General features: G+C 39.2%; 1 protein-coding gene across 1 annotated transcript; it reads right to left on the bottom strand.

Annotated features, from left to right (window-relative positions):
- Window positions 1–10,151: 10,151 nt before the first annotated feature.
- LOC140856638 (uncharacterized) lies at window positions 10,152–11,324 on the bottom strand. Its single transcript, XM_073254634.1, has one exon. The coding sequence runs from the start codon at window positions 11,171–11,173 to the stop codon at window positions 10,511–10,513; it is 663 nt and encodes a 220-aa protein (XP_073110735.1). The 5' UTR covers window positions 11,174–11,324; the 3' UTR covers window positions 10,152–10,510.
- Between the last annotated feature and the right edge of the window lie 1,318 nt (window positions 11,325–12,642).

Raw genomic sequence — 12,642 nt, 5'->3', positions numbered from 1 at the left:
TCTGAGAGTTCATCGATAGGGTAAAGCTACGACGATGATTATCCTTGGTGGACTGATGGTAGACCTCTGCGCATACGATCATACACGTGGCGGCTATTGGAGATCATACGGTTGTACTCGTATAGGTGGACTATACGTTTGAATAGAAAGGGTGTGGGGTGTTGGGTGGCTTGGTTCAACCTGCCTGCCTTCCATACGAATATATATATTATTTATAAAAAAGTGGGGGTACGAAAGGGTGGATGAGATAAGGCTTCATGAGCCTCCACGCTAGGGTGCACCTGAATGAGTTGGATTCGGTTGAATTCAAACAAGGTCCAAACTCAAACACGAGAAACATGGGCTTTCTTTTAATATTATTTTATTAAATTGATAAGAGATATCTTGACCATTCATTTCAAGGTATTTAGAACATTTTGTTTTTAACTTGCTAACCGCAGGTTAACTATAGATTTATATGATTCCTTATTTTTTTTAATATTTTTTAGAATGATCCAAGATCAAGTTGCCTCCATCATCCAGTCATCATTATCGCTATCCACGACATCCATCACCTTTCCTCTTCCTCGACTTCTTCCTCATTTGCGGCGGCGATAACCTAGCACTCTTCACCTCCTCCGTTGCTCCTAGCTACAAATCAGTCATCATCTATTCTTCACGATGACTTAACCAAGCCCCTTGAGGACAGCCCAACCCCCCTCCCTATCTTCCTCTTTCATTTTCAGTAATGATCCAGCTCTTTCCCTCTCCCCCCTCCTCAACCTGTTTCCTGTCCATGGAGACAACCACCCAAGCCCCTCCTCATCTTCCCTCTCCTCCATTTAAGTACTTGCTCTTCCTTCATTTTTGAGAGTACCAGTCAAACTCATCGTCACTTTCTTATAGTCAAGCCTACTATTGCCATGGCACTACCACCGCTCTCTCTCTCTCTCTCTCTGATAGCAAGGCAAGCATCGAGATAGAGGAGAAAGAAGAGCATTGGAAAAAAACATCTAAAATTTAAAATAATTGTCAGACCTACCACCTATTTTAATACTAAAAATGATCGTAAATTTTAAAATAATTTATCGCATCAGCCATGCATATAACTTACCGCAACCGATTGTTGATGGATAAAGTGGCCAAATCGCCCACCTTGAATCAAATAATCGGAGAAAAAGCAATGATGAAAAGACAAAAATGCCTTTTGGAGTGCCATAGCAAAAGTCCTTATTAAATATGCTTTGGAGATACATATTTAAATAAGTTTTTTTTTAAAAAAAAATCTTTGGTAAAAAAATGGTTAGCTTTCTCCAAAAAAAAAAAAAGAAAAATTATTAGGAAGACATGACAATAACATGCAAAAATTATTATATTTTGTTTATCTCACTAATAGTATGGTCATGGTCATGTCCAAATTTAACCCTCTATATTATTATTTTTGGACCTAAGCTTGATTATTTTCTCCAACTGGATTTTTTTTTAGATAAGAAAAAGTTTGATTGGTTTATCAAAAAAACTGAGTATCTTTTGTAGCCTTACTCCCACCATACCACGTAAGCAAGCACCTCGACACCCAAGATTTGTTATACTCAAGTGGGGCAACTTTTTTCTCTCGAGGCCTAAGAGCCAATTAGTTTCTAGATGCCTAAGGTTGTATTTATTACAATATGTATATATTTATTTGAAATTTTTTTTCTACATAAGAGAGAGCGAAAACATTGTTGCAATGTGCCTTAGATCTAGCATTAGCGCACCAACTTTGGCACCATAGTTTTGATCTATAGATTTCACTAGTTTTATACTTTAAAATTTGCACGTATGTTGGGTAAAGCCACCCAAGCACAACTTGTTGGCACCATAGTACGTAAAATATGCATGTACATAGGGTACAACAAGCAAACACCAGTTGTGTTTGTTTTACAGTTCTTGAAGCATGATCATGCATTAACCCCATCTAAATCCAGCCATTTGTTAAGTTATATTTCTGGAAAATAAATCATTTAAAAAAAAAAATCGCTCACTCCTGAAACCAATTATCCAACCAATTATTATAATATTTATGTACGAGATTGCTTGAAATAAAGGTGCAGATGTAAGAATTCGGTATAATATGATCCACATAAACAATGTGTGCTTTTTTTTTTCTTTTTTTTCTTTTTTTAATTTATAGATATGGCTAATGCTATTCTGTCTTCCTCTCTGATGTCTTTTTTGCTATCAGCTTTGTTGTTTCAGTCAGAAAAAGAAGAAAGACATCTCTGGTGTGCTTATGCCTTTCGAAATGGGTTTCAGTGGCTGGTATACCCAAATTTACTGTGGCTTAATACGAACTGGGAGCATTGCTTGCGGAGTTGGCTTTGCTGGGTTTTATTATATCCCATGGACTTACACTACTTCATAACAGTTCGCTGTCTCCTTTCTTTTCAGCCTGGATATTGTTTGTGCTTTGTCAAATCTGATTACATCATTTAAATCGCCAGTATTTTGCTAGTTCATCTGTTGTTCGGTTGCTTTTATTCATTAAAATGGTTCTTCTTTTACTGCTTGGTTATGATTATCCACCATGCTACCTGCTGTTCAAGTTGCATTCTTGCCTACATGTTAGTATCCTGCCTACAACCTCTAGGACAGTGGGTATCATATCTGAGTGTTATTACGCCCCAAATTCTTGACAGATCCTGCATCATATATATTTGCTCAATCAACGCTCAAATGCTGGTAGTGGATGCAGCTTTTCCCTTTTCTCTGCTCAGATTTCAGATTTGTCTGCTTTACTTCAGTTGAAGGAGATCTTGCACATGCTAGGTTCATGAAGTCTGAACTTTTACGCAACTCTACTCCGACGGTAATTTTATTCATAGATCTATCTCACAAGGGAAATTTCATTTGGCAATGGATATTCAAAGGCCAACATAAGCTTCTCATTGCATTGGTTTACTGTTCCCTGCTGGTCACACTTGATTGTACTATATTATTTCACTTTCCAGCACATGAGATGTTTCAGCTTTCTACTACTTCTGGGTTGCAATGTAATCCCTGCTGCAGGCTCCATATGGTTGGACTTCTTGCATATTCTTCAGCTTCTAACAATATTTGCACTACTCTCAACAATATGTATACTTCATTAGGCTGTGTAGTTGCTGGTTCCATAGTCTTAATGCTTTACCTTGTCAGTGTTTCCCCTATGTCTTGGAGTTGAAACTCTTGCTCCTTCTCTGTTTTTGTGTCAGTGCCAAGGCTATGTTTATATTAATTGTATCTGAAGTTTCCTTGTGAATAAAGATTATCTTTCTTACCCCCCCTCCCCCCCCCAAAAAAAAAAGAGTGATATTCTAGTAAATAGTTAGGTTGTGTTTGGTTTAGGCATAAAGTAGGCATAAGGCTTGGAATAAGCTGTATGCCTGCGATTCCAAGTGGAGCTGTCATAAGCAGGGATTTATGCCAGTCAAACTTGCTTATGACTGGCATAACTATGCCAAATGGAGCTGTCATTAGCTATTCCTTGACATTAAGACACTTTCTGCACCTGCTTTTTTTATGGACGAAAAAGTCATCATTCCAAAATGGCATCTTTTGCTATTCAAGAGTGGACCCAAACAAAAATTGGCGCAACTATTCCTGGAGGTCCAACTTTTACCATTCCTATTTTCCTTTTCCTAAACCAAATGCAATATTAAACAAATGCACCGGTATTACGCCATTAGAAAAAAATAGAACATATAACATCTTTTGATCGCTAAGGATGGCATTCTTCATCACAGCTATTAGTAAAGGAAACCTCCCTAAATCAATAGACGTCGATGCTCACTTTGTTTGGAGAGAAGTCTTATATAAGATGAAAAAAATATTATTTCAAAAAATAGCTAAACATTCCATCAAAGTTATGATATTCTAAAGGTTTACTACTACTCCTTTGTTGCAGAGGGTTCACGAGAGATCTCAAGGAAACCCCGATAGCAGACAAACATTAGCCTTTTTTCCGGATTCAAATGATGCAGTTTGTCCCACATTTGACAACAAAATACTCAAAGATACAAAAGGTTTAGAAGATCAATGTGCCTCTATAGTATTAAAAAAAATACTTCCTCGAAATGTAAAAAATGACTTTGCTTGAAGTATTCTACCATCCACAGGAGAAGATACAACATGTATTTTTCCGATTGGCCGGATTTGATTTATCACTGGCCTTAGTGATCAGTTATTGCAAACTAACCTGTTGCAGAACATGTTCTTTTTTCCCCTTTCGCAAGCATCAACTAGTTCAGAGTGACACAATAAAGGCTGGTAAAACATTAGACATGCATGGTTACAACATACAGAATATTGCGTTACCAGGATCCTACAAATCCTACTAACTGTGAATTACACTTCCAAAATCCACAGCATTTGTATATGAAAGAATATAGACACCAGAATGTAATTAAAATGTGCTCTTTTGATGGTTCTCACTTTTCGTCAAATAAGCTAGAACTGTTGGACAAAAAATGAAAATTACATGTATTCAATAAATAGTACGACTTTAGATGAGATTGACCTTAGTCTAATGATGGTGATAAACGACCTACATGATGTGCATATGAAAGCAAGTTCACAATGAATCCAAGGAGATTAAATTCATGAGAAAATACACAAAGGAGTAGTCGCTCAGTTGCCTTTCTTTAGGAGGATTTAGTGGTTGCATTTCTATTTTGTCTAAAACTTTGCCACAGGTGAATAATTTCAAATTAAATGAGGATCCATGACTCAAAGAAAGGGGAGGGATTCGGGAGGCCTCAATCAAATAACTATATGCAGCGAGAAAAAGAGCGCCTCAATCAAATAACTATATGCAGCAAGAAAGAGAGGGGTGTTGGCCTAAGGAGTATTCACTACAGGTCATTGAAACCTACGCATGCCATGGAGACACTGGAAAGAAACTCACATCATATGTATCTAGAAAACCAGGGAAAAAAATTCAAATAACAAGAAAAAAGGCAACACATGAATCAATTTTCAGTAGCTTAGAATAGAACATAAGTTATATCCAAACCCATACAGAGTCTAATCCTTCAAGTTCTTAAGGGTTCTCAAGCTGATAACAAACCGAAGTAAGTGGGGAATGGTTTTGAAATATTCAATGCCATAAATCTGAGAAGACCCATTTGAAGAAATGAAGTTTATGAAACCAGAGAGCAACTCTAAGTCAATGAACTGGAACAAGTCTAAGCAAAGAGGGAGAAGGCAAGGTTTGATACAAAGAACTACTGAAGGTGCTTGGTTGTCCTTATTCGCTATTAATTAAGCAAAAGCAATGCATGATATACGTTTTATTTTCCCTGTAGAAGTAGTAGAATGAATCTAACCATATACAAGGACAGACTAATCGACAAATGCTGAGTACCTATAAAACCTAGTATTCAGTTGAAAGCTAATGAGCCAGAGATAACATCTCGAGTTGGGTATTAAACAAGTCATCCATGTTTAAGGCACAGATCATAACCCAGAGAGGAAAATTGACTCATTATTAGTTTAGAGTTAGTGTTCTTATGAATCAGAAAACTCTGTTCCATCATTCTGTTACAGTTACTTATTTGGGTACAAGGCACCTATCATATAGGAAACAAATTTCTTTGTTTCTAAAAACTAAGTGCAGCTTTTTTTTTTTTATTGTGAGTAAAAAAGTGCAACATTGAAAAAGTGAACTTTCTATATATGTTGAATTTGTTCCTTCAGGGTGATTATAATTTATATTCTGATTTTTTTTCATGAAGCACCGCTGGAGGAGCTACTGAAACTTCATCAATATTTATACCCGTTCAGCTATTCCATTGTTGATATAAACTGACTCATATTTCACCCTTATTTCTAGTCATATATATCCAGAAAAATTAACTTGCTGCAAACTAGATCGGATGAGCTGACCTTAAGTCCTGCAACACGACTCAACGCTCAAACATGATTGAAACATCTATAAATTTTTATTCCGATTTATGCTAGGAGAGTCCCACTCTTTAAATTACTATTATGACGCAAAGGCTATACAAATTTGAATTTAAGCATGAAATATTACATGTAATAGGCTCCTCCTACTTTGTGAGTTCCACCTTTTCAATCAAACCCAGGATCCCTAAGCTGGTATAAGAGCAACCTATCTGAACTCAATAAAGTTCCTCATAGCTCCTCTGTTAGTAGGATTTCCTCTTCTTTCTTTTTGGAATCCGGTAACGTTTGTCCACAGTTGAAATCCAAGCACCACTCTATGTTCTGATATTACCAGGCTCATCCCAAAAATTGTTCTCTAAGCATAATCAATTGGCCCATAAACATTTTATTACAAACCAGCTAAAATGAATAGCTAATTAACCTATTTGACAGATAAAGAGAGAAGGCCAGCATGGGCCAGATCCATCGAGCAAATCCAAGAACCACGCTGTGAATAATCCACCTGCGGTGACTACAGCATCAATACATTTTCAGCTAGCGAAATTCTTATTGCACCACCGCGTGCGGTGATTGGCGCGGAAACCACCCCCACCCCTTGCGGTGACCAATCACCGCGCGCTGCCGAATTTCTGCACAGCGCGCGGTGCACAAAGAATCGCTCACCTAGCTTTCACCTAAGTCTTATTCGCAGTCCTTTCTTTCTAGAACATAAATTTTATATTTGTCATCAATCGCCCTACGTTTGAGAAACTAATTATAAGCCCATAATTAAAGGCATAAACCTCATGTCGACTACCTAACAGCTATTTGAAGCTCGTGGACCCCACCTAGCGTGTGCCAAATGTCACCATGTCAGGTTCCAGATTACTGATATCAGTATGATACGTGTGCGTGTCCCCAGCCTGCCAGCGTGGATCGCTCCTCTTTCTTACTGGTCAAATTGGTCATCCTCCGGCGGGCAAAAAAACGGCTAGCTTTCGTTGACTGGAGCGCGTTGACCAATAGGTTCGTTCCGTCAACCGCTTGTGTTCCATGCAACCGAGATTTGTGACTCTATCTAAGATCCATCCAACAAGCTGAAAATATTTATATCATGGCAGGTTCAAAATCGGACGTTGTCACGGGGAAACATAATAACGGCTAAATTATTCATGAATTCTTTTGAATAGCAAATGATTTAAAAATTCATTTCTTCTCAATCAACCTAATTACTCTTTATTTTCTTGTTTACTTGATTTTCCTTCCCCAAACTGCTCATCTTCCATCCCTAGACATTTGACTAAGATCACTATCAGTCAAGCAGAACGATGGCTGCGTGTTTTTAATTTTTTTCTATGTAATAAAGGAAGTAAGATATGTCCTTCAAGATTTATTAATTATGCAAGGTACATAAAAAAGAATCAGATTGAGACAAAGGATACATCAATAAGAAATGGAGAAGAGAAAAGGTATTGAATAGATGGACCCAATGTTGGATATTGTAAGAGGTATAGTGGAATGCCTTCAGAGTGGTAACCAACGATTACATGCCAAGACTGAACAAGGGTTGTAATCCTCTTGCAATTAGTGCTCATGCAAATGCAAGAGCAACGCGCGCTTGCATGCATGAACGAGTTTTGCCTTTGTCTTCTCTTCAGTTTTCGACGTCCCATTTTGATCCCAGATAAACATGAGGTCTTCAATTTCTCAGAAAGAATAACGTCCCGATGGATGAGGTGAACTTCATGATCTATTTATTCTTGTATCTGGATGCGCACATAGTTTGGAGGTCCTCAGCAGGAGCTCGGTGTTTTGAGAGGACGGTCCAAATCTTAAGAGATAGAGTGTTCGTTTTGCCAGCTATCTATTTGTCAAAGCTTCGAAATTGAACAAACGATTAATGGGTTCTTTCCAAATGCACCAGAGCCCAATGGATGGCAGTATATCGATAGCCATTATGTGCTAGGTTTGCAATTTTTCTCTAATCATGCCAAAGATATCAAAGATGTTGCTGGAAAGCTAGTGTAGATCGATGTTTTGGAAGATGAAGCTTTTGAGAAACTTGAAGTATTCAGACATCGGCATAAGATGATCCAAGTTTTCATTGTGTACATGAATAAAATAGAAAGGGTTTGAGACCGGAGACCACTGGGCCTCTTCTGGTTGTGTATTTATATTATTCAATTATTTAAGAATAATTCGATGCATGATCGTTAACTTTCAGCGATTTAGTCATTGAATTATGGTTGTGAGTTATTGTAATAATCCATGACATGATCTTATCAGATGCGATGGTTTGTCTAATTCTTTTCTTTCTTTGAGAAAGAGAGAGATTTGTGCCATTCTTTTTTGAGCGTTAAAGCTATCACATCCTTTAATGCACCGTGCAATAGCGATTGTCTTTTTTCTGTTTTCATTTTTTTTTTTTTGGGGAAGTGTAATAGAGGTTGCTGACGGCCACGGCACGATCACGCGCGATGACCGGGTTTGCTGCGGCGGCGACGGCTTTGCGCGAGGGAGGTGAGCCCTTTGAGTGAGTGGCTGAACCACGTCCACAAGGAAAGAGACCTCGACTTTACCTAATAAAAGTTCTTGGAAAGTAAAAACTATTACTCCAGATGGCCTCGTTGAAGCAATCTAGTTTTGGAGCCATGGAAAGCAGAGAAGAAAGTGTTGCGAGTCTCCTGCCTTTTTTTTTTTTTTGCCGGTAAATCAAGTCACCTGGCTTTTGTGTAGGGGTACGTGGATACGTGGGAAAAGCTTTGCTTCTACTACCCAAGGAAAAAAGAGAATGACCAGGGGATTGTGTGAGAGGATGGTTGAATGAATTGTTTATTTGCAAGGTTTTCCTTTGTAAACACGTGTCAAAGAAGCGCATCTGGTCGGTATTCGGTGTTCTGCTACTTTATTGGTTCGGGAGGTTTGCCTTAGCCAAGTCATGCCATGACATGTGGCAAGTAAAGAAAAATCGAAGGGAATTTTTAAGTGCCTTTAATTGACCTCACCATTTTTATATTTCCACGAGTTATTGATCATTGGGCATTTTAACAATGATTGATTGCTTGCATGTTCCATTATTATCCATGAGAATGAGAGGTTGATCGTACCCAGGGATTTTACTATTTGAGCGTGACACATTTTTCCTTTGACAAGGGCCAATTGACGTACACCCCCCAAAACCTAAAAAAAAAATGATGTACCGATAAAAAAAAGGGCCCATAAAAATATATAATAGATAGACAGAACGTGATCGTGGTGCATACAGTTCACATGATTTTTTTTTCATGAAAAAATAAAGCAACCAAGGAAAATCAGTTGTATGCCAAGCTATTAATGAGTTTTTCAAGTTGGATTATGGCACAGAAGCATAAGAAGATGAAATTTTCTGAGAAGGTGTTTTGCTTAAACTTGAAGGATTTGTCAATTGAGGCGTAGTTGATGGAAGATGGTTTATCTTCGGCAATGTTACTGTGAAACCAGAATCTTCTATAAGCTTAGCCCTTGCTAAGGTCATTCATAGGATTCTTATGCCCCTCTTGGAATTCCCAACTTCTCTACTCTGTTCACTTGCGACCTCTGTTCTTCCAATGTTAAACAGCCTACGATTACTTGACTTCCTCTCTTACAAGCAACAACTGTGTCCAATAATTTTTCTCCGCCTGAGTCCACGCCGATATCTTCACCTCCAGCCATCTCATCACTTTACATTCTGTTTTGCCTCCAATTGATTGGAAGCCAGCCTCCCCCTTCCGACAGCGTGCCGACAAACCCAGCATGACAATCTGAATTATTTTATTTAAAAAAAAAAAAAAAAAAAAACTTCTATGAGATGCTCCAAACAACAAAACATCAGGAGATCCTTCTGTTCCAGATACCACCTTTTCTGGTTTCTACTGTGATCAAAACAAAAACAAAAACAAAAACAAAAACAAAAAATATGAAACAAAATCATACATCAGTACAGGACAACCCTGTCTGTGCCGCTACCAACCCAACCATGTCCACGAGATTTGTCCCATACACCGAAGGCCTGGTTGGGTAAACCCTGGTCTCTTTATTTATCCTCGCCGTAAGGTCTGTAAACCTTGCATTTAGCCCAACGCATAAAGCTTCATAAGTTTTTTCATGCTGTTCTCAGCAGCGCTTCCGTGATGGCATATCCAAGACATTAAAGCATCTCATCAGGATTCTATCTTACGACTTTATTTATTTCTTTTTGAAAAACCAGAGGAATGTTTGGAATCATTTTATAGAAGTGATGAAGGGAGTTGGTGAAACCGACATAATCTGTCATGCGTGCATATCAGTGAATTTAAGAAAATAATGACATAAGACCAGCATGAAAATAAGCATCTAAATAGGGGTTGATCTTATAAAGCCTCTAAAGAAAACAAACAAAGTAGAGAAAAAGGTCCCTAAAGAAAACAAACTAGTAGAGAAAAAGGTGCAAGAGAAATAGAAAGCTCAGCACTTGAGTCATGAACAACTGCACCTTCCATCCTCTCCAACAACCAAAGCAATTACTAGAAAGCGAAGCGAGGTAAACAACATAGATTTGCATCGTACCCTATTTATAATTTATTTATTCACATAAATCAGCTCAAGTAATTAACCATCCATGGCCATCTCAAGCTCGGCCGACCAGCGGCTCGCGGGGGAATGTATACTCCGGTGTGGCCGCGACGCTTCTCTGGAGGCGAAGCTGCTCGTAGAACCTCCTAATGAACTCCTCCGCCGCCCGATCCACGTATCCGTCGGCCTCCTCCTCCTCCCTTATCGGGAACGGCGAGTCGGTTATCCTCAGCTGCCGCACCACCGCCGGGCTCCTACCGAAGCTGCTCCAAATCGGGGCTGGTGAGGGTGATGCCATTAGCGACTCCGTATCCGATTCCTCGGAGTTGAGGATCTCGAAGGCCTTTGCGACGGCGGCGACGTCGTAGTTGTAGAAGTCGTGGCGGTGGCTATGCTTTCGCTTGGCGGTGAGGAAGGAAGGATGGGCGGGGGTGTTGCTGCAGCTGAACTCCACCTCCCGGGGGTTGTAGTAGGAGAGGTTGGGATCCAAGGACCGGCAAGAGAACCCCGAGAAGGCAGAGGCGTCGCCGTGGTGGTGGTGGTGGTGGTGGTGATGGAAGGTCATAAGGTTGCCGAGGGCTTTTCCGGCGATCTTGCCGCGGTCGAGGAGGTGGTGGAGGTCCAACAGCAACAGCTTGCGCTTGGAGATTCCCTTACGGATCATGTAGTACACCGCCCGTACGATCTGCCACAGCCGCTTGGCCACGCTTGATTCCATTGCGACCGTGTCGGTCCCTGTCCTTTCTTCTATCTCCGTTTCTGATACTGGGGATTTTTGAAAATTTTCAGAGAGAGAGAGAGAGAGAGACGAGAAGGAAGAAGAGAAAAGTTAATGCGTTGGTTGGGTACGGGTGGAGTGGGGGGAAGGGGGAGGGCATATAAAGAGGACGTAAAGGGAAGGAGACCGGAAAAATATGGGGGTGTTTATTTTAATATTTAGTGGGAAGAATGATGATAGAGAAGGTGACTGAAGATTTTTTTTTTCTTTGGCAATTATTGATTCGGAAATTACTATAAAGTCCTCAATCAACAGAAGATCCGAGACTGAAGGAGCTCGAAATGACTGCTAGATTGAAACGTGGAGGATAAACATGGAATATTAAGCTTAGTGGATTTTTAAGTTGATCTAAGACAATATTTAATGGAGACATTTGCATGTTTAGAAAGGAAGCAATGGGGCTTTGTGGTAATCAAGATCGGTTGGACTGCGTCAATGGGTGCGTGATTATGAATTTCTGACACCTAAGAGGCCACGTGGCAAGAGGAGGGTACGTGGGCCCTTTTTTTTTAATGTGACGTGTACAGCTTGGCGTGTCCTTAATTTTTAAGAAAAGGTTTTTGAGCTGCTGCTTGAAGTGGACCTCTTTGTTTGATCTCCAGCGCGGTTCAGCCAGCCCATCGTCCCGATCCTATTATTAGAAACTCCCTCACGGAACACAAGCTGTACACAATATTTGATAAAGAATTGATCAACAATTTGGCAGCCAATAAAAGCTATCATTAGGAAAGATTAAAAATTGAAAGGTAAACCAACTAATGGCATACACGTATCCATACGATCATGACCGTAAGCTTTCCATAAAGAATTCATGTTGCCAGATTTCAATGTTTAAGACAACTAGCTAGCTACCTAAGTAATGAACTTGCTCTTCTTGATGCAGACAAACAATCAGGTCTGAAGCTGAGTCAGAACTGAGAAAATCGATAAAGACAGAAGCTAATGGGATAATGATAAAGAAAAAAAATGAAATGTCCACGGCACTCTTGTAAAGGAGCCTATTCACCAAAAGGATAGTTATAAACTATAAGTCGCTCAATGATCCCTTCAAATGGATCTGATATTCTATCCTTAAGGATGGCAATGGATCAAATATAGATTATGATCAATATACATATATGTCTCATAATTAAAAACTTCATATCCATGTCCATCCAAACTCATCTCACGTCGGGTCAAGAAGAAATGCAGATCGGATCGAATCAGATTAACTATCTAAAATGGATCAGATCAAATTGGATTAGATTGGAAAGAAACCCATCATATAAATATTATAAAATAATTATAATTTTAAAATAAAAATTTAGATTAAGATTATATTAGATCGGATTCAGGATGAGACATGTAATTATCCAGACCAGAACCAAATCCGCTTCGAATATTTTTTTAAAATCTACATCTATCCCGAG

This window comes from Elaeis guineensis, chromosome 3 (genome assembly GCF_000442705.2).
Source record: "Elaeis guineensis isolate ETL-2024a chromosome 3, EG11, whole genome shotgun sequence".
In the NCBI taxonomy this organism is placed as follows: domain Eukaryota; kingdom Viridiplantae; phylum Streptophyta; class Magnoliopsida; order Arecales; family Arecaceae; genus Elaeis; species Elaeis guineensis.
Note: the sequence above shows the minus strand (reverse complement) of the source record. Positions and strands in the feature narration are given on the sequence as shown.

Bases quoted from the DNA above. Each gene is read 5' to 3' on its own strand.
- LOC140856638 (XM_073254634.1), bottom strand. From the start codon at position 11,173: ATGGAATCAAGCGTGGCCAAGCGGCTGTGGCAGATCGTACGGGCGGTG.